The sequence below is a fragment of the Pleurodeles waltl genome, chromosome 1_1, assembly GCF_031143425.1.
Source record: "Pleurodeles waltl isolate 20211129_DDA chromosome 1_1, aPleWal1.hap1.20221129, whole genome shotgun sequence".
NCBI classification, from domain to species: domain Eukaryota; kingdom Metazoa; phylum Chordata; class Amphibia; order Caudata; family Salamandridae; genus Pleurodeles; species Pleurodeles waltl.
The window spans coordinates 8,234,127-8,255,607 of NC_090436.1; the positions used below are offsets into that span (position 1 = coordinate 8,234,127).

General features: G+C 50.1%; 1 protein-coding gene across 2 annotated transcripts in view; it reads left to right on the top strand.

The window, feature by feature from the left end:
- Positions 1-21,481, top strand: part of LOC138250423 (uncharacterized) — an 89,327-nt gene that overhangs the window by 6,365 nt on the left and 61,481 nt on the right. The window contains exons 2-3 of one of the 2 annotated variants that reach the window (XM_069205341.1): positions 5,053-7,469; positions 11,908-11,960. In XM_069205341.1, coding sequence (XP_069061442.1) covers positions 7,319-7,469; positions 11,908-11,960 — 204 coding nt within the window. In that variant the 5' untranslated portion in view covers positions 5,053-7,318. The remainder of the gene's footprint in view (positions 1-5,052; positions 7,470-11,907; positions 11,961-21,481) is intronic. The other variant, XM_069205415.1, reaches the window with a different exon arrangement.

Genomic DNA, 21,481 nt, shown 5'->3' on the forward strand with positions numbered 1-21,481 from the left:
GCGAAATTAGTGGTAGGAGGTTGTGTTTCCTGTACAACAAACTCTATGAATGCAGCACCTCGTTGGCTTGTGTTTGGGTCTCTAGGCACCTGTGCGCTGAGTCTAGCCTGGCTCGGTTCAGCTCTGTTTGTCATTGGCAGAGCATGCTCTGGAAACCAGTTACATCACACGAGGTCCTACTGGGAGACTTAGGCTCATATTTACCAGCGGTTGCGTCACTGGTTGTGACACTCCGACAGCGCGGGCTGCACACCCATACCTACAAGGCCACGCCGAGCCACTTTGCGTGGCTATACATGGCTTTGTAGATATGGGGTAACGCAAGTCGCTGCGTTGCCTTACACTGCGTCAGGGAGACATTCCGTGGGCGTTGAGCTGGGTTTTCCCATGCAACACCCATGGGTTTTGACACATTCCCAGATTTACAAGGTTTCGTAAACCTGGGAATGCGTCAAAAGCCTACGCCTCTCCAGGGGTGGCGTAAGAGTGACGCAATGAGGAGAAATATCTTTATCTGTCCTAATTGTTTCCTCTTTCTATACATGCTGCATTCCGCAGCACACATAGAAGGAGAGAATCGCCTCCATTGATTGTTTTTGTGCAGGAAGGTGTCCCTTCCTGCACAAAAACAATCATCCCCACAACGCAGGCACCCTTGTACTATGGTGCAAGGGAGTCTGTAATGGCGCATGGCAGCAGTTTGTGCCCCAGGCGGGGGATAGAACAGAGATGCGCCGTTTCTTGTAGATGCACTGCATTTCTGCCCTTATCAGATGGCGCAGGACAGCACAGTGAGACACTTGGTGCGCTGCCCACACCATGGGTTTTGTAAATATGGCCCTAAGTGATTTGCCCAGAACAGGATGCCCAGTCGGTGCTGAGAGCAGAACTAAGCAGCTCGTATATAGCACCTCCTTTTAACTTGAATTGCACACTATATGGGTGGGGAACCCAGGGTGGTCCTCCAAGCAACGAAGGGGTGGAGGGAAGAGAGGAGACGGCCTGAAAACACACCCTGCACTCTCATTGAGTGCTGCTAGTTAAAGAAAAAACACGAGGAGGAAGAAACTGCCTACAAACAGGGGTGTGAGTAGCACAGCTACGACAAATGCACTGGGAGAGAGAGCTTCTTTACAGAGAAACAAGTATCTCCTGCAACGGAACCAGTGGAAGGACACTCCAAAAGGAAGAGGTACTTGGTTCAGGCTCCACAAAAAACACAAACACATGAAGGGAGACAGGAAACAGCATGCGCTGACCAATGCAAAGCAAGGAAAGGAGACTGACAACAAAGCCAACAAATCATAAGTAACGGGCGGTCTCTACGCCCCTTTTAAGGTTTTAAAAAATAGATCATCGCAAGCAACAGCACATGCGCTGACTCAGACGAGACCCAAAAACATAATTAACTGTTGTAATAATGTAAAAACTAATGATTAAAAAACAAACACTGAAATTCACTAGTTAATCTCCACTGAGCTAACGGCCCTTGACCTCATATGGTATCTCACTCATGACCTGCAAAATGACATCATTGATATATAGATGCGTCTATCCTTACTTAAAATGTTTAGCTACGACTTTGCACATATGTGTGTCTGTAGCTATAGAGATGGATATAGATACATGCATATGTCTGTCAATATAGCGCCTCAATTAGTTGCTACTTTGCAGTGATAGTTGGACACATTAATGTGTGTTGCAAGGTGTGTGTCTCTGTGTTGCTCTAGCACAGAGCATTAGTCAAGAGCTGTGGAGCTGGGCATTAAAGGGGGCAGGACAAATGGTTCTGGGGCACAGACCCCCCTTTGACGCCCCTAGAAACACAGGGGCCCCTGATAGGGTCAGCTCTGTTCTGCAGAGAGTCTTGCCCCTATGACCTTGAATAATTCTTAAACAGATTGTTTTAAATACCTTTTTTCTTTCATTTATTTTAATGTAGGTGATGTGTGAGAATCGATTTATTGATATTATGCAGAGAAATATGTGTTTGTGTTTCATGCAACATCCATAAAAAAGTTTATTTTGGATCAAAACAGAACCTCACATATGAGAAATGAGAGGGAGTCACAGAGATCTTTTGCAGTAATTTCAGTGAGGTGCTGACATACCTCACTAGCCCTGAATATTAGATGTAACCACTTTTAGAATTTGGCCCAGTGTCCTGTGCTCTGTCAGTGACCTGGACAGAGAGGACGCGAAAGAGCTGAATCTGGATCATAAATTCAAAGCTGTTCCAAACGGGCCCCCAAAGGATGTGTGGCCCACGGACCCCAAAATCCTTAAGATGTCCCGCCCCTTATTCTCCATCTCGCTGCCTCGGTACTAGTACCACTTATGAGCTGGAAACCCACATTTTGGGGGTAACATGCCAGGCAAGATGGTACTTTCCTACAAGCACTGCTTTGGTACTGTCATGCAGAGTAGGGGCAGAATCGTGTGGTAACTGTCCCTTCTGCCAGATGTCAAATGTTGCAAATACTTGCAAGTTTTGAATCTGTAAATAAGTCAAATTATGTACAATCATCAATACTGTTGTGTGTTATATAGGGGTGGGCGGAGCTCTACTTCGCGGAATTCCGCAGAGTTGGTAAACATCTCTGTGGAATTCCGCAGAGTTCCGCGAGTGGCGGATTGCCACTTGCCCGGCCCTTCTTAACGCCATTTTCATGCCTCTTGTGCACTGGCCTGCCCTGTGTGCAGTCAGTGCACACGTGGCAGGCCGGTGCACAAGAGGCCTGAAACAGCCCCGGCCTGAATTCAGTCCAGGGCCATAGGCAGCTAAAGCTGCAGTTTCAGGTCTCTTGTGCAGCAGTGTGAACATGAAAAAAAAAAGTGAGGACTTACCTGGGTTCTCCCAGTGGGTCCTCATTGCCAGCACCGTGGCCTGGCTGTCTGCGTCCCTCTGCCCCCTGCGCCCGGAATCCATTCCAGAGCTGCCAGCAAGCAGCCCCGCCGACGTCGGGTGCTTAGTGCGCACTGCAGCCCAATTATGGATCACACAATGCAAGCGCAGACTGTCTGTGCTTGCTCTGGGTGGCCCATAACTGGGCTGCAGTGCACACATGGTGAGCTCCGCTCCGCTGGCGGGGCTTGATGAGTCTTTGGTCACACTCTGCGCTCCAAGCGGAGTGCCAAAAACTCTGTTAGCTCCGCCAGCGGAGCGGAGCTCGCCACCCACTCCTAGTTTTATACAATCCAAAGAACATACATTTACCTTGATCTGTACTTGTGTCAGCCATCTGTGCACTTACTCTGATATTATTGCCTCATTTACTCAGATGTTTCCTCAAAATTGGCCTTCTGTCCTGGATTTTGGTGATTTGTCCTGAATTGTCCAGTCCCTGCCAGGCGTTGCCAGAACAGAAGGTGGTCACCCTCGCCGGGTACCTTGATCCTCTGCACCCTTTACTCCCCAGGTGTTCATGCTGACGTGGTACACTTCTTTATGGGTGACCTTTAAAGTCCACCTTTATACCAGTCTGGAAGTCGTGCCCAGCTCAATCCTGGAACAGTCTCCCAATCCACCTAAGGACCTCTCCCTCCACCCAAGATTTCAGAAAGAGACCCAAGACCTGGCTTTTCGACTAAGACCCTCACAGCAGACCCAGCGCCTCGATGCCCTCACAGCTGATAAGTGAGCCCTACAAATCCTATCGATTGATTGAGTAATAGGTTCATGGGCTGTGGCTGTGTGAAGAGGTAAGAGAGGGGTTGATGCTGGTTAACCCACCTTCCCTCAGTCCATCACATACATCAGGACCTGTGTGACTAACATTACCTGTCCTGTGTCTAGTGAACTGTATTTTACTTCTATTGCAAAACAGGGAAAGTTCTGATTTTTGTGACTTACTCAGCGCACATTTTGCACCTGGTATGCTCCATTCATTCAAGTGTAGCTTTGGAAGCGCATAGAAGTGTGGGAACAGCCCTCTGTATGTTTCTCAATCCTCACTCAGGGCCTGACTTTAATCTTGGTGGGTGAGTCACTTTGTGACAATAATGACGGATTTCCCATCCACCGAAATATAAATTCCATTATCTCCTGCGGCATTTGTATTTCAGGGGACGGGATATCGGTCCCCCTTGTGACGGAGTAACTCGTCCACCAATATCTAAATCAGGCCCAGAGTTTGACTCTATAGATGTCCACGCTCCAACGCCACCTTCTACTAGGCACAAAAACACGCGCACCAATCAGAGCTCGGCGCACAAAAGTGTTTACGAGTACAGGAAGTAGCACTGCAGGAGTAATCTTACATACATACTACACATGCGTTTGTGAATCAGCCGCGAAACGGCCACCTCCGATTACTAAAAGTGCCAAGCCGGCGCATTTCTTTCTGTTTGTACTAACAACATGTCGACATTGCCTGATTATTCCAACTTTATTCTCTTTTTCCATCATGTTGTGACCAGTCCTCAAAGGCTTGTTAGAGTAGGTAAAAGGGAACTACATGACTACCACTTTACGTACCCCAGAATGCCTATCTGAGTAGTTCCAGTTTTTGAATACATAGTTTCTCACTTTTTGCAGATATGTGTCTCAGCCACGCTGGGAAAACCATTGTGAATCCAGTCTGAGGGGTGGTGGGAGTCTGCAGCCAGCTGTGGCCAACATCCTGGATCTCTCAGAGTCCTTGGGAAGTCCAGAAGGAGGATGGGAGGCTCAGACCTTGAGAAGAAACTCGTATTTTACGCAGCCAGTTGCACTAATTTAAACTAGTGAATAAAAGCATGCATCCGGCAATGATCGAAGGGCACCAGGAAAGATTTGTTTGGTAACACCAAGGACGCGTTGGTGCGCAGTAAAGACAGTCTTTACCATGGGAGTGGAACATTTGTAAATTTGTCTTTTTACATTTTTGTGAGATTGTTTGTAAAATGTATCACACTCCTGGTCACGGCTGAAATAAGAGTGAATGAGCTACATTCTTCTGCCTCTAAGCACCTCATAAGGATGGCAGATCTCACAACCTGTGTTTAGCAGAGTCCGTTTTTGGAGGTCACCACTTGCAACTGATGATCTAATGTTCAGTGTTTACATTCTAGGTCTGGCTGAGGCGGGCGCCAACAAAGGACTGAAACCTGCTTGAAGCCCATCGCTCGATGATCCACTGCTCATGAACATCTGCTGTCCTGCAGTATCCACACTCTTGTGAACATCTGCTGCAGGATCAACGCTCTTGTGAACATCTGCTGCAGGATCCACACTCTTGTGAACATCTGCTGCAGGATCCACACTCTTGTGAACATCTGCTGCAGGATCCACTCTCTTGTGAACATCTGCTGCAGGATCCAGGCTCTTGTGAATATTGGCCATTGGATCCACTCTCTTGTGAGCTTCTGCTGCAGGATCCATGCTCTTGTGAGCATTTGCTGTAGGATCCACTCTCTTGTGAGATTCTGCTACAAGATCCACTCTCTTGTGAACATTTGGTGTCCTGCAAGATCTATGCTCTTATGAACATCTGCTGCAGGATCCATGCTCTTGTGAACATCTGCTGCAGGATCCACGCTCTTGTGAACATCTGCTGCAGGATCCACGCTCTTGTGAACATCTGCTGCAGGATCCACTCTCTTGTGAAAATCTGCTGCAGGATCCACGCTCTTGTGAACATCTGCTGCAGGATCCACTCTCTTGTGAACATCTGCTGCAGGATCCACGCTCTTGTGAACATCTGCTGCAGGATCCACGTTCTTGTGAATATTGGCCATTGGATCCACGCTCTTGTGAGCTTCTGCTGCAGGATCCATGCTCTTGTGAACATCTGCTGCAGGATCCACTCTCTTGTGAACATCTGCTGCAGGATCCATGCTCTTGTGAACATCTGCTGCAGGATCCACGCTCTTGTGAACATCTGCTGCAGGATCCACTCTCTTCTGAACATCTGTTGCAGGATCCATGCTCTTGTGAACATCTGCTGCAGGATCAACGCTCTTGTGAACATCTGCTGCAGGATCCACACTCTTGTGAATATTGGCCATTGGATCCACTCTCTTGTGAGCATCTGCTGCAGGATCCATGCTCTTGTGAGCATTTCCTGTAGGATCCACTCTCTTGTGAGCTTCTGCTACAAGAGCCACTCTCTTGTGAACATTTGGTGTCCTGCAGGATCTATGCTCTTGTGAACATCTGCTGCAGGATCCACGCTCTTGTGAATATTGGCCATTGGATCCACTCTCTTGTGAGCTTCTGCTGCAGGATCCATGCTCTTGTTAGCATTTGCTGTAGGATCCACTCTCTTGTGAACTTTGCCTACAAGATCCACTCTCTTGTGAACATTTGGTGTCCTGCAGGATCTATGCTCTTGTGAACATCTGCTGCAGGATCCACACTCTTGTGAATATTGGCCATTGGATCCACTCTCTTGTGAGCTTCTGCTGTAGGATCCATGCTCTTGTGAGCATTTGCTGTAGGATCCACTCTCTTGTGAGCTTCTGCTACAAGATCCACTCTCTTGTGAACATTTGGTGTCCTGCAGGATCTATGCTCTTGTGAACATCTGCAGCAGGATCCACGCTCTTGTGAATATTGGCCATTGGATCCACTCTCTTGTGAGCATCTGCTGCAGGATCCATGCTCTTGTGAGCATTTGCTGTAGGATCCACTCTCTTGTGAGCTTCTGCTACAAGATCCACTCCCTTGTGAACATTTGGTGTCCTGCAGGATCTATGCTCTTGTGAACATCTGCAGCAGGATCCACACTCTTGTGAATATTGGCCATTAGATCCACTTTCTTGTGAGCTTCTGCTGCAGGATCCATGCTCTTGTGAGCATTTGCTGTAGGATCCACTCTCTTGTGAGCTTCTGCTACAAGATCCACTCTCTTGTGAACATTTGGTGTCCTGCAGGATCTATGCTCTTTTGAACATCTGCAGCAGGATCCACGCTCTTGTGAATATTGGCCATCGGATCCACTCTTGTGTGAGCTTCTGCTGCAGGATACATGCTCTTGTGGACATCTGCTGTAGGATCCACTCTCTTGTGTGCTTCTGCTGCAAGATTCACTCTCTTGTGAACATCTGGTGTCCTACAGGATCCATGCTGTCATGAACATCTGCTGTAGGATCCACTCTCTTGTGAAATTCTGCTGCAAGATCCACTCTCTTGTGAACATCTGGTGTCCTACAGGATCCATGCTGTCATAACCATCTGCTGTCCTGCAGGATCCATGCTCTTGTGAACATCTGTAGCAGGATCCACTCTCTCTCATGAACATCTGCTACAGGACCCACTCTCTCATGAACATCTGGTGTCCTGCAGGATCAACACTTTCATGAATGGTGACCCTGGATCCAATAGTCGCGAGCACCAATGATGTCCTACATAGGACTTGGCCACGGGAAGCTCCTCAGCCTTGGTGACAGCCTCACCGAAGAGAAAGACTTCACCCGGGCTCTCTACCAGTTCATGAGGGACAGGGGGTCCCCAATCGAGAGGATCCCCAACCTGGGCTTCAAGCAGAGTAGGTACCTTCCAGACCTTTAGAGCCCCAGATCCCTTCTCTACCACCAACTAGAGCACCTGAGCTGTACGTAAGGAGGCGGGTGACACAGTACTGTTAGCGTTGCACCGAACGACTCCCTAACATGGTAGAATATCAGAATATAGGAAATATCAAGGCACTACACTGAACTATACCCTCACCTCTAAGCACATCACAAACACAAGCACACAAGCTGCAATACATGATGCACAATCTGTGCTCCACACACGCAGCTCCAAAAAGTCCACGTGTGCCCTAGTAAAGCCTTCCCCGGTACCTTATATCAAGTCCCCCGATCTGAGCCCATCACCCACCAGGCTGAACACGTCCAGCCTGGCAACCCAGGTGAAAGGCGATCACAATGGAAGGTGGCCAGCATGTACTGGCAGCTACGTGAAGAAGTTCTACTAATCGAATCAATGATGACGCAGGGGGGCAACTCACAAAATTCCCTCTTATCTTTACTCTTGTAGGTTTACTGCCATTTCTAGAGAAATGTCCCACTTGCTAGAATGTATGGGGTCTCCAAGAGTGCAAGAGTGCACCTACCCAGCTTCGCCAGGAGCAATCCTCCAGTTCTCTTGCACACAAGCATGCAATCCCTGTCCTAGCGCTTTTGCACTTTTTAAACTTTTTGTATGTTCACAGGCAAAAATATAATCAGCAGAAAATAAATCCTTTCCACTGCAGCCCAGTAATTCTTGGGTGTTCTCTCACCATTCCCTCCCTCGATACAGATTTGCAGACTTTGGGCCTGATTTAGGGTTTGGGGGATGGGTTACTCCTTCACAAACGTAGCAGATATCCCGTCCGCCGTATCACAAGTTCCATAGGATATAACGGGATCGTAGAATGGCGGATGGGATATCCGTCACATTTGTAACGGAGTAACTCCCTCCGCCAAACTGTAAATCAAGCCACAATTTAGGGATTGCCATGGCGTCAGGATGGTAGCGGTCATCACCCTGGCTGCTTTGGTGGTTTACCTCCCGCCTGCCTCCCAGAGACCTCTCTGCCTTCAGAGAAGCCCCGCCCACGGCAGCGCCTTGGAAGCCCTGCAGCTTGTCTGAGCTGCCACCATTTTTAACGCGGCCCTTCCGCAAAGTTTTTTGTGTTCCAAAAACGAACTGTCTTTACTTTTTAAGAACAGCAGAGGAATGGACTTGGCACCCTGGGATTTTTCTCCAAGTGCAGGGGGTTCCTGCTCATGCCTGCCAGACGTTTCCTGATGGTCCCAAAGAGCAGAGGGGTGCGCCAGGCCTTCCGCCCCAAATAGAGGGGTGGTCTGAGGTGCCGAGACCAACTGCTCAATGTCCATCAAATCTTTCCACCGGTAGGGCGCCAGGAGCCTCTGCCGCTGCGACAGAGTGGGCGGACCAAGGGTTTGGTGGACGGGGTACCCGCCACGTTTCTGTTGGAGTACCCTGCTGGCCAAACTCTAAAAAGTCCCCAAGTTTGACTCTGGTGCACCAAGGGCTTTGAGAATCTGTCCTTGAAAAACCCACTTCTGTACTGTTGTGCCGGGCACTGCCAACGTCCTGCCATGGAGGCTGAGGATGGGCTGGCAACACCATCTGCATTATGACACACATACACGACTACGCACAAATACTACATATAACACTGCTTGTACATAATAAGTAAGATGGGATAGTGTCTGTGAGGGTGTCTGTGTATAAATAAATGAATAGTGTCTCAACTCAGACCTTCAAACGGTGAGGGTGGCTGTGACCTTCACACAGTGAGGGTGGCTGTGTATGAATGGTACAGGGGCAGTGTCTCATCTCAGACCTTCACACTGTGAGGGTGGCTGTGTATAAATGGTACAGGAGCAGTGACTCATCTCAGACCTTCACACGGTGAGGGTGGCTGTGTATAAATGGTACAGGGGCAGTGTCTCATCTCAGACCTTCACACGGTGAGGGTGGTTGTGTATAAATGGTACAGGAGCAGTGTCTCATCTCAGACCTTCACACTGTGAGGGTGGCTGTGCATAAATGGTACAGGAGCAGTGACTCATCTCAGACCTTCACACGGTGAGGGTGGCTGTCTATGAATGGTACAGGAGCAGAGTCTCCACTGAGACCTTCACACGGTGAGGGTGGTTGTGTATAAATGGTAGAGGAGCAGTGACTCATCTCGGACCTTCACACGGTGAGGGTGGCTGTGTATAAATGGTACAGGAGCAGTGACTCATCTCAGACCTTCACACGGTGAGGGTGGCTGTGTATAAATGGTACAGGGGCAATGTCTCATCTCAGACCTTCACACGGTGAGGGTGGTTGTGTATAAATGGTACAGGAGCAGTGTCTCATCTCAGACCTTCACACTGTGAGGGTGGCTGTGTATAAATGGTACAGGAGCAGTGACTCATCTCAGACCTTCACACGGTGAGGGTGGCTGTCTATGAATGGTACAGGAGCAGAGTCTCCACTGAGACCTTCACACGGTGAGGGTGGTTGTGTATAAATGGTAGAGGAGCAGTGACTCATCTCGGACCTTCACACGGTGAGGGCGGCTGTCTATGAATGGTACAGGACCAGTGTCTCATCTTAGACCTTCACACGGCGAGGGTGGCTGTGTATAAATGGTACAGGAGCAGTGTCTCATCTCACACCTTCACACGGTGAGGGTGGCTGTGTATAAATGGTACAGGGGCAGTGACTCATCTCAGACCTTCACACGGTGAGGGTGGCTGTCTATGAATGGTACAGGAGCAGAGTCTCCACTGAGACCTTCACACGGTGAGGGTGGTTGTGTATAAATGGTAGAGGAGCAGTGACTCATCTCGGACCTTCACACGGTGAGGGTGGCTGTGTATAAATGGTACAGGAGCAGTGACTCATCTCAGACCTTCACACGGTGAGGGTGGCTGTGTATAAATGGTACAGGGGCAGTGTCTCATCTCAGACCTTCACACGGTGAGGGTGGTTGTGTATAAATGGTACAGGAGCAGTGTCTCATCTCAGACCTTCACACTGTGAGGGTGGCTGTGTATAAATGGTACAGGAGCAGTGACTCATCTCAGACCTTCACACGGTGAGGGTGGCTGTCTATGAATGGTACAGGAGCAGAGTCTCCACTGAGACCTTCACACGGTGAGGGTGGTTGTGTATAAATGGTAGAGGAGCAGTGTCTCATCTCACACCTTCACACGGTGAGGGTGGCTGTGTATAAATGGTACAGGGGCAGTGTCTCATCTCAGACCGTCACACGGCGAGGGTGACTGTGTCTAAATGGTACAGGGGCAGTGTCTCATCTCAGACCTTCACACGGTGAGGGTGGCTGTGTATAAATGGTACAGGGGCAGTGTCTCATCTCAGACCTTCACACGGTGAGGGTGACTGTGTCTAAATGGTACAGGGGCAGTGTCTCATCTCAGACCTTCACACGGTGAGGGTGGCTGTGTATAAATGGTGCAGGGGCAGTGTCTCATCTCACACCTTCACACGGCGAGGGTGGCTGTGTATAAATGATACAGGAGCAGTGCCTTATCTCGGACCTTCACATGGTGAGGGTGACTGTGTATAAATGGTACAGGAGCAGTGTCTCAGCTCAGACCTTCACACGGTGAGGGTGGCTGTGTATAAATGGTACAGGAGCAGTGTCTCATCTCAGACCTTCACACTGTGAGGGCGTCTGTGTATAAATGGTACAGGAGCAGTGCCTCATCTCAGACCTTCACACGGTGAGGGTGGCTGTGTATAAATGATACAGGAGCAGTGCCTCATCTCGGACCTTCACACGGTGAGGGTGGCTGTGTATAAATGGTGCAGGGGCAGTGTCTCATCTCACACCTTCACACGGCGAGGGTGGCTGTGTATAAATGATACAGGAGCAGTGCCTTATCTCGGACCTTCACACGGTGAGGGTGACTGTGTATAAATGGTACAGGAGCAGTGTCTCAGCTCAGACCTTCACACGGTGAGGGTGGCTGTGTATAAATGGTACAGGAGCAGTGTCTCATCTCAGACCTTCACACTGTGAGGGCGTCTGTGTATAAATGGTACAGGAGCAGTGCCTCATCTCAGACCTTCACACGGTGAGGGTGGCTGTGTATAAATGATACAGGAGCAGTGCCTCATCTCGGACCTTCACACGGTGAGGGTGGCTGTGTATAAATGATACAGGAGCAGTGCCTCATTTCAGACCTTCACAGGATGAAGGTGGCTGGCCTGCATACTGGACACCCGCATTTCACCACCTCATGAAGCCTGTAGACTCCCCGAGATCCACAGGTTAATGAAGTAGGCCCTTTGTAAAACTGGCACACCCCACAACCCGAGTGTAAGTTTACAAACTCCAGCAGAGCCGCGCCTCAGCAGGTGTCGTAGTGAAGCACCCCTGCGCCATCTACAGAATGCTGATCAATAATCTCACAAATATTGATAACCCCTTTCTGTGTTTCTACTTTCAGTCAACCTTTTCGCCTTCTACAGAATAGTCGAGAGGCTGGGAGGCTACGAGCAGGTATGTGGCCCTTTTTTCTGATAATATTTTTTATAAACAGAAGGGGGGTGGGAGCACACTACCTCACATCCCAGCATTCACTTTGCCCCAATGCATTATGGTAAATGTGGTGCAGGTTCACGCTTACTTCACTGGTACTCTGTCTTGTTTCACCCTCGTTGGTGCAGCCAGTGCTGTGTATCTCTAGGCACGTGTTTCTGGATTCTTACTTTTTGTCTCTTAATTTCAACCTCCTCTGAACCTGAGGCTCTGTTGGGGCAGAGGGAAGGCTTCTGTTCCACAACAATTAGTGAAAGGGAGGCCACGTGCCGCCCTCACCAGCCCTGCTGAGACCTCTCTATAGTTGGTGCTCTGGGTTAACCACTGCACTATGCTCTGGGATACTCTTCCGGGTCAGAGGGCACGCTTTCAAAATAAAGCACCCCTCATGGAAAAGCGTTTCCTGTTGGCATGACTGGTGAGATGCAGCAGCAAAGACAGCCCTGAGGGTTTAGACGTGCCAACAGGCCAGGTTCAGGCGGGAGACTTCCGATGTTTTTAGCCAAAACTATACTTACCAACATTTCAAAACTTTTGATTTAAAAAAAATAAATCTTCCCCACTGACCCATTAAATTAAAGGCAATTACAGGTGGGACTCAGCTGAAATGAGGCCATTTTTGGCTTTGAAATGCCAGAGTTTTCCAACTGAATCGGGTCCATCAGCATGCATGAGGCATCAACATTTCAATTTTTGCCATTATAATAAGGCAAACGCTAATAGGGGGCATATGAATGAGCCCCTGGCGCTACCGGAGCAACACTTTTTGTGAAAATCATATCTATGAGGCCATTCTAGTCCACTTTGCGTGGCTGTGAGCCACCTCAAAGATATGGAGCAAGGCAGGAGGGCGCAGATTGCTGCGTTGCCATACTGTGCGTCGAGGAGGAGTTCCATTGGAGTTGTGGTGGGTGTTGCCGTGCAACACCCATGAATTTTGACGATTCCCCAGATTTACAAAACCATGTAACCCTGGGAATGCGCCAAAACCTTACGCCTCCCAAGGAGAGGGGCAGCAAGCACAATCCTGCATGCAACGCAGACACCCTTGTGGCGTGGTGCAAGGGCGCCTGCGTAGCATCTAGGCTGCCGAAACAGCCCCAGCGCAGCGGGAAAGGACTGAAATGCAACATATTGCATAAATGCAGTGCATTCCTGTTCTTTCACATTGGCATAGGGCAACGCACCAGGAAGACTTGCGGCGCTGTCCTACGCCAATTCCTGTAAATGGGCGTGCGAGTTTGGAATTCTGCTTGATACCCATGCTCTTCTCCCGCAGCATTTGCTGGGATTCACAGGGTGTTCTAGAGCTGAGGCGTCTGATTTGAACCTGCAGCCCCACTGGTACAGCACAGGCACCGGCCTAGCTAGTGTGCTGCTGCAGAAACAGGTGTCCGATCAATGACAAAATATACTCTGTTTCACCTGGCAGGAGCACGGGGTCAGCGCTATGGCGGGTAGAGAAGGTGGCAGAGATTGTGCAAGAGCTCAAGCTTCCGTGCCTGAGAGTGCAAGAGCTCAAGCTTCTGTGCAAGAGAGGGTGACAGAGATTGTGCAAGAGCTCAAGCTTCTGTGCCTGAGAGGGTGACAGAGATTGTGCAAGAGCTCAAGCTTCCGTGCCTGAGAGGGTGACAGAGATTGTGCAAGAGCTCAAGCTTCCGTGCTTGAGAGTGCAAGAGCTCAAGCTTCCGTGCCAGAGAGGGTGACAGAGATTGTGCAAGAGCTAAAGCTTCCGTGCATGAGAGGGTGACAGAGATTGTGCAAGAGCTCAAGCTGCTGTGCATGAGAGGGTGACAGAGATTGTGCAAGTCCTCCAGCTGCCGTGCCTGAGAGTGCAAGAGCTCAAGCTTCTGCGTCTAGGAGGGTGACAGACATTGTGCAAGAGCTCAAGCTGCTGTGCCTGAGAGGGTGGCAGAGTTTGTGCAAGAGCTCAAGCTTCCCTGCCTGAGAGGGTGACAGAGATTGTGCAAGAGCTCAAGCTTCCGTGCCTTAGAGGGTGACAGAGATTCTGCAAGAGCTCAAGCTTCCGTGCCTGAGAGGGTGACAGAGATTGTGCAAGAGCTCAAGCTTCCGTGCCTGAGAGGGTGGCAGAGATTGTGCAAGAGCTAAAGGTTCCCTGCCTGAGAGGGTGACAGAGATTGTGCAAGAGCTCAAGCTTTCATGCCTGAGAGGGTGACACAGATTGTGCAAGAGCTCAAGCTTCCGTGCCTGAGAGGGTGACAGAGATTGTGCAAGAGCTCAAGCTTCCGTGCCTGAGAGGGTGACAGAGATTGTGCTAGAGCTCAAGCTTCCGTGCCTTAGAGGGCGACAGAGATTGTGCAAGAGCTCAAGCTTCAATGCCTGAGAAGGTGGCAGAGATTGTGCAAGAGCTCAAGCTTCCCTGCCTGAGAGGGTGACAGAGATTGTGCAAGAGCTCAAGCTTCCGTGCCTGAGAGGGTGACAGAGATTGTGCAGGAGCTCAAGCTTCCGTGCCTGAGAGGGTGACAGAGATTGTGCAAGAGCTCAAGCTTCTGTGCCTTAGAGGGTGACACAGATTGTCGAAGAGCTCAAGCTTCTGTGCCTGTGAGGGTGATAGAGAATGTGCAACAGCTCAAGATTCCGTGCCTGAGAGGGTGACAGAGATTGTGCAAGTGCTCAGCTTCCGTGCCTTAGAGGGCGACAGAGATTGTGCAAGAGCTCAAGCTTCCGTGCCTTATTGTGAGAAAGTAGCCTCTTTCTAGCCTTATTACCCCCACTTTTGGCCTGTTTGTGAGTGTATGTCAGGGTGTTTTCACTGTCTCACTGGGATCCTGCCAGCCAGGGCCCAGTGCTCATAGTGAAAACCCTATGTTTTCAGTATGTTTGTTATGTGTCACTGGGACCCTGCTAGCCAGGACCCCAGTGCTCATAAGTTTGTGACCTATATGTATGTGTTCCCTGTGTGGTGCCTAACTGTCTCACTGAGGTTCTGCTAACCAGAACCTCAGTGGTTATGCTCTCTCATTTTCTTTCCAAATTGTCACTACCAGGCTAGTGACCAATTTCACCAATTTACATTGGCATACTGGAACACCCTTATAATTCCCTAGTATATGGTACTGAGGTACCCAGGGTATTGGGGTTCCAGGAGATCCCTATGGGCTGCAGCATTTCTTTTGCCACCCATAGGGAGCTCTGACAATTCTTACACAGGCCTGCCACTGCAGCCTGAGTGAAATAACGTAACTCCGAACATGGCCATGTAACATGTCTAAGATCATGGAATTGTCACCCCAATGCCATTCTGGCATTGGGGAGACAATTCCATGATCCCCCGAGTCTCTAGCTCAGACCCGGGTACTGGCAAACTACCTTTCCCGGGGTTTCACTGCAGCTGCTGCTGCTGCCAACCCCTCAGACAGGTTTCTGCCCTCCTGGGGTCCAGCCAGGCTTGGCCCAGGAAGGCAGAACAAAGGACTTCCTCAGAGAGAGGGTGTTACACCCTCTCCCTTTGAAAAAAGATGTCAGGGCTGGGGAGGAGTAGCCTCCCCCAGCCTCTGGAAATGCTTTGATGGGCACAGATGGTGCCCATCTCTGCATAAGCCAGTCTGCACCGGTTCAGGGATCCCTCAGCCCTGCTCTGGCGCGAAACTGGACAAAGGAAAGGGGAGTGACCACTCCCCTGACCTGCACCTCCCCTGGGAGGTGCCCAGAGCTCCTCCAGTGTGCTCCAGACCTCTGCCATCTTGGAAACAGAGGTGCCGCTGGCACACTGGACTGCTCTGAGTGGCCAGTGCCAGCAGGTGACGTCAGAGACTCCTTCTGATAGGCTCCTTCAGGTGTTGCTAGCCTATCCTCCGTCCTAAGTAGCCAAACCTCCTTTTCTGGCTATTTGGGGTCTCTGCTTTGGGGAATTCTTTAGATAACGAATGCAAGAGCTCATCAGAGTTCCTCTGCATCTCTCTCTTCACGTTCTGACCGTGCTGGAAGCCTGCAAAACTGCAACAAAGTAGCAAAGACGACTACTGCAACCTTGTAACGCTGATCCTGACGCCTTCTCGACTGTTTTCCTGGTGGTGCATGCTGTGGGGGTAGTCTGACTCCTCTCTGCACTAGAAGCTCCGACTAAATCTCCTGTGGGTCGACGGAATCTTCCCCCTGCAACCGCAGGCACCAAAGAACTGCATCATCAGTCCTCTGGGTCTCCTCTCAGCACAACGAGCGAGGTCCCTTGAACTCAGCAACTCTGTCCAAGTGACTCCCACAGTCCAGTGACTCTTCAGTCCAAGTTTGGTGGAGGAAAGTCCTTGCCTCCCCACGCCAGACTGCATTGCTGGGTACCGTGTGATTTGCAGCTGCTCCGGCTCCTGTGCACTCTTCCAGGATTTCTTTTGTGCACAGCCAAGCCTGGGTCCCCGGCACTCTAACCTGCAGTGCACGACCTCCTGAGTTGTCCTCCGGCATCGTGGCACCCCCTTTTGTGACTTCGGGTGAGCTCCGGTTCACTCCACTTTGTAGTGCCTGTTCCGGCACTTCTGCGGTGCTGCTTGCTTCCGAGTGGGCTCTTTGTCTTGCTGGTCGCCCCCTCTGTCTTCTCACGCAATTGGCGACATCCTGGTCCCTCCTGGGCCACAGCAGCATCCAAAAACCCTAACCGTGACCCTTGCAGCTAGCAAGGCTTGTTGGCGGCCTTTCTGCACGGAAACACCTCTGCACGGATCTTCACGACGTGGGACATCCATCCTCCAAAGGGGACGTTTCTAGCCCTTGTCATTCTTGCAGAATCCACAGCTTCTACCATCCAGTGGCAGCTTCTTTGCACCCACAGCTGGCATTTCCTGGGCATCTGCCCACTCCCGACTTGTTCGTGACTCTTGGACTTGGTCCCCTTGTTCCACAGGTACGCTCGTCAGGAAATCCATTGTTGTTGCATTGCTGGTGTTGGTCTTCCTTGCAGAATTCCCCTATCACGACTTCTGTGCTCTTTGGGGAACTTAGGTGCACTTTGCACCCACTTTTCAGGGTCTTGGGGTGGGCTATTTTTCTAACCCTCAGTGTTTTCTTACAGTCCCAGCGACCCTCTACAAGGTCACATAGGTTTGGGGTCCATTCGTGGTTCGCATTCCACTTCTAGAGTGTATGGTTTGTGTTGCCGCTATCCCTATGTGCTCTCATTGCAATCTATTGTGACTATACATTGTTTGCACTGTTTTCTATTGCTGTTACTGCATATTTTGGTATTGTGTAGATATATCTTGTGTATATTTGCTATCCTCATACTGAGGGTACTCACTGAGATACTTTGGCATATTGTCATAAAAATAAAGTACCTTTATTTTTAGTATATCTGTGTATTGTGTTTTCTTATGATATTGTGTATCTGACACTAGTGGTACTGTAGGAGCTTCACTCGTCTCCTAGTTCAGCCTAAGCTGCTCTGCTAAGCTACCATTATCTATCAGCCTAAGCTCCTAGACACCCTATACACTAATAAGGGATACCTGGGCCTGGTGCAAGGTGTTAGTACCCCTTGGTACTCACTACGAGCCAGTCCAGCCTCCTACACTTATAGGGTGGCAGAGATTGTGCAAGAGCTCAAGCTTCCGTGCCTGAGAGGGTGGCAGAGATTGTGCAAGAGCTCAAGCTTCCGTGCCTGAGAGGGTGACAGAGATTGGGCAAGAGCTCAAGCTTCCGTGCCTGAGAGGGTGACAGAGATTGTGCTAGAGCTCAAGCTTCCGTGCCTTAGAGGGCGACAGAGATTGTGCAAGAGCTCAAGCTTCAGTGCCTGAGAAGGTGGCAGAGATTGTGCAAGAGCTAAAGCTTCCGTGCCTGAGAGGGTGGCAGAGATTGTGCAAGAGCTCAAGCTTCCGTGCCTGAGAGGGTGACAGAGATTTTGCAAGAGCTCAAGCAGCCTTGCCTGAGAAGGTGGCAGAGATTGTGCAAGAGCTCAAGCTTCCGTGCCTGAGAGGGTGACAGAGATTGTGCAAGAGCTCAAGCTTCAGTGCCTGAGAAGGTGGCAGAGATTGTGCAAGAGCTCAAGCTTCCGTGCATGAGAGGGTGGCAGAGATTGTGCAAGAGCTCAAGCTTCCGTGCATGAGAGGGTGGTAGAGATTGTTCAAGAGCTCAAGCTTCCGTGCCTGAGAGGGTGACAGAGATTGTGCAAGAGCTCAAGCTTCCGTGCCTGAGAGGGTGGCAGAGATTGTGCAAGACCTCAAGCTGCTTTGCCAGTCACCAGCAGATCATGATTTGGAAAAATCTGATTTCTGCATGCAGGAATCGGCAGGGGGAGACCAGCCTTGAAATCGGCAGTCTCCCGCCTGAATCGGGAGGGTTGCAATGTATGCAAAATGGTTTAATTTTATCTGTCTCCTGCCTGAAAATGCATCTTATACTATTTTTTTTTGCAGTTTTATAGGGCGCAAACTCGACGCAAAGGTATTGGTGCGCTTTACATGAGCAGCAGTTACATTGCAGAAGGACACCTTCATATTCGTAGGCATGGAGAGGTTAAGGGTCTAATTTAGAACTTGGCGGATGGAATACAACGTCACAAACGTGATGGATATCCTGTCTGCCGTATTATGATCCCCTTAGGATTTAATGGGACATAATACGGCAGACGGTACACTGCCAAGTTCTAAATTTCACCCTAAGTGATTTGCCCAGGATCACAGGATGTTGAGCAGACGCCGAGACTCAAGCCTGGTTCCGCCGCTCCAAAGTCGGCAACTCTGGCCGTTAGGCCACTGTAGGAAAGTACCATCTTGCCTATCATGTTACCCCCATTTTTCACTGTATATATGTTGTTTTAGTTGTATGTGTCACTGGGACCCTGTTCACCAGGGCCCCAGTGCTCATAAGTGTGCCTGAATGTGTTACCTGTGTAGTGACTAACTGTCTCACTGAGGCTCTGCTAATCAGAACCTCAGTGGTTATGCTCTCTCATTGCTTTCAAATTGTCACTAACAGGCTAGTGACCAATTTTACCAATTTACATTGGCTTACTGGAACACCCTTATAATTCCCTAGTATATGGTACTGAGGTTCCCAGGGTATTGGGGTTCCAGGAGATCCCTATGGGCTGCAGCATTTCTTTTGCCACCCATAGGGAGCTCTGACAATTCTTACACAGGCCTGCCACTGCAGCCTGAGTGAAATAACGTCCACGTTATTTCACAGCCATTTTACACTGCACTTAAGTAACTTATAAGTCACCTATATGTCTAACCTTTACCTGGTAAAGGTTGGGTGCTAAGTTACTTAGTGTGAGGGCACCCTGGCACTAGCCAAGGTGCCCCCACATTGTTCAGGGCCAATTCCCCGGACTTTGTGAGTGCGGGGACACCATTACACGCGTGCACTACATATAGGTCACTACCTATATGTAGCTTCACAATGGTAACTCCGAATATGGCCATGTAACATGTCTATGATCATGGAATTGCCCCCTCTATGCCATCCTGGCATAGTTGGCACAATCCCATGATCCCAGTGGTCTGTAGCACAGACCCTGGTACTGCCAAACTGCCTTTCCCGGGGTTTCGCTGCAGCTGCTGCTGCTGCCAACCCCTCAGACAGGCTTCTGCCCTCCTGGGGTCCAGCCAGGCCTGGCCCAGGATGGCAGAACAAAGGACTTCCTCTGAGAGAGGGTGTTACACCCTCTCCCTTTGGAAAATGGTGTGAAGGCAGGGGAGGAGTAGCCTCCCCCAGCCTCTGGAAATGCTTTCATGGGCACATTTGGTGCCCATTTCTGCATAAGCCAGTCTACAGCGGTTCAGGGACCCCTTAGCCCTGCTCTGGCGCGAAACTGGACAAAGGAAAGGGGAGTGACCACTCCCCTGACCTGTACCTCCCCTGGGAGGTGCCCAGAGCTCCTCCAGTGTGCTCCAGACCTCTGCCATCTTGGAAACAGAGGTGCTGCTGGCACACTGGACTGCTCTGAGTGGCCAGTGCCATCAGGTGACGTCAGAGACTCCTTTTGATAGGCTCCTTCAGGTGTTGCTAGCCTATCCTCTCTCCTAAGTAGCCAAACCCTCTTTTCTGGCTATTTAGGATCTCTGTCTCTTGGGATTCCTTAGATAACGAATGCAAGAGCTCATCCGAGTTCCTCTGCATCTCTCTCTTCACCTTCTGCCAAGGAATCGACTGCTGACCGCGCGGGAAGCCTGCAAAACTGCAACATAGTAGCAAAGACGACTACTGCAACTATGTAACGCTGATCCTGCCGCCTTCTCGACTGTTTTCCTGGTGGTGCATGCTGTGGGGGTAGTCTGCCTCCTCTCTGCACTAGAAGCTCCGAAGAAATCTCCCGTGGGTCGACGGAATCGTCCCCCTGCAACCGCAGGCACCAAAGAACTGCATCACCGGTCCCCTGGGTCTCCTCTCAGCACATTGAGCGAGGTCCCTTGAATCCAGCAACTCTGTCCAAGTGACTCCCACAGTCCAGTGACTCTTCAGTCCAAGTTTGGTGGAGGTAAGTCCTTGCCACCCCACGTCAGACTGCATTGCTGGGAACCTCGACTTTTGCAGCTACTCCGGCCTCCGTGCACTTCCGGCGGAAATCCTTTGTGCACAGTGCAGCCTGGGTCCACGGCACTCTAACCTGCATTGCAAGACCTCCTAAGTTGTTCACCGGCGACGTGGGACTCCTTTGTGCGACTTCGGGTGAGCACTGTTTCACGCATCCTCGTAGTGCCTGTTTCTGGCACTTCTCCGGGTGCTGCCTGCTGTTGAGAGGGCTCCTTGTCTTGCTCGACACCCCCTCTGTCCCCTGACGCAATTGGCGACATCCTGGTCCCTCCTGGGCTACAGTAGCATCCAAAAACCCTTACCGCACAATTTGCAGCTAGCAAGGCTTGTTGGTGGTCTTTCGGCGGGAAAACACTTCTGCACGACTCTCCACGGCGTGTGGGGTCCGTCCTCCAAAGGGGAAGTCTCTAGCCCTTGACGTTCCTGCAGAAACCTAAGCTTCTACTGTCCAGTAGCAACTTCTTTGCACCCACAGCTGGCATTTCCTGGGCATCTGCCCATCTCCGACTTGCTTGTGACTTTTGGACTTGGTCCCCTTGTTCCACAGGTACCCTCGACTGGAAATCCATCGTTGTTGCATTGCTGGTTTGTGTCTTTCCTGCAGAATTCCCCTGTCACGACTTCTATGTCCTTTGGGGAACTTTAGTGCACTTTGCACTCACTTTTCAGGGTCTTGGGGTGGGCTATTTTTCTAACCCTTACTATTTTCTAATAGTCCCAGCGACCCTCTACAAGGTCACATAGGTTTGGGGTCCATTCGTGGTTCACATTCCACTTTTGGAGTATATGGTTTGTGTTGCCCCTATCCCTATGTGTCTCCATTGCATCCTATTGTAACTATACATTGTTTGCACTGTTTTCTAATACTATTATTGCATATTTTGGTATTGTGTACATATATCTTGTGTATATTTGCTATCCTCATACTGAGGGTACTCACTGAGATACTTTTGGCATATTGTCATAAAAATAAAGTACCTTTATTTTTAGTATAA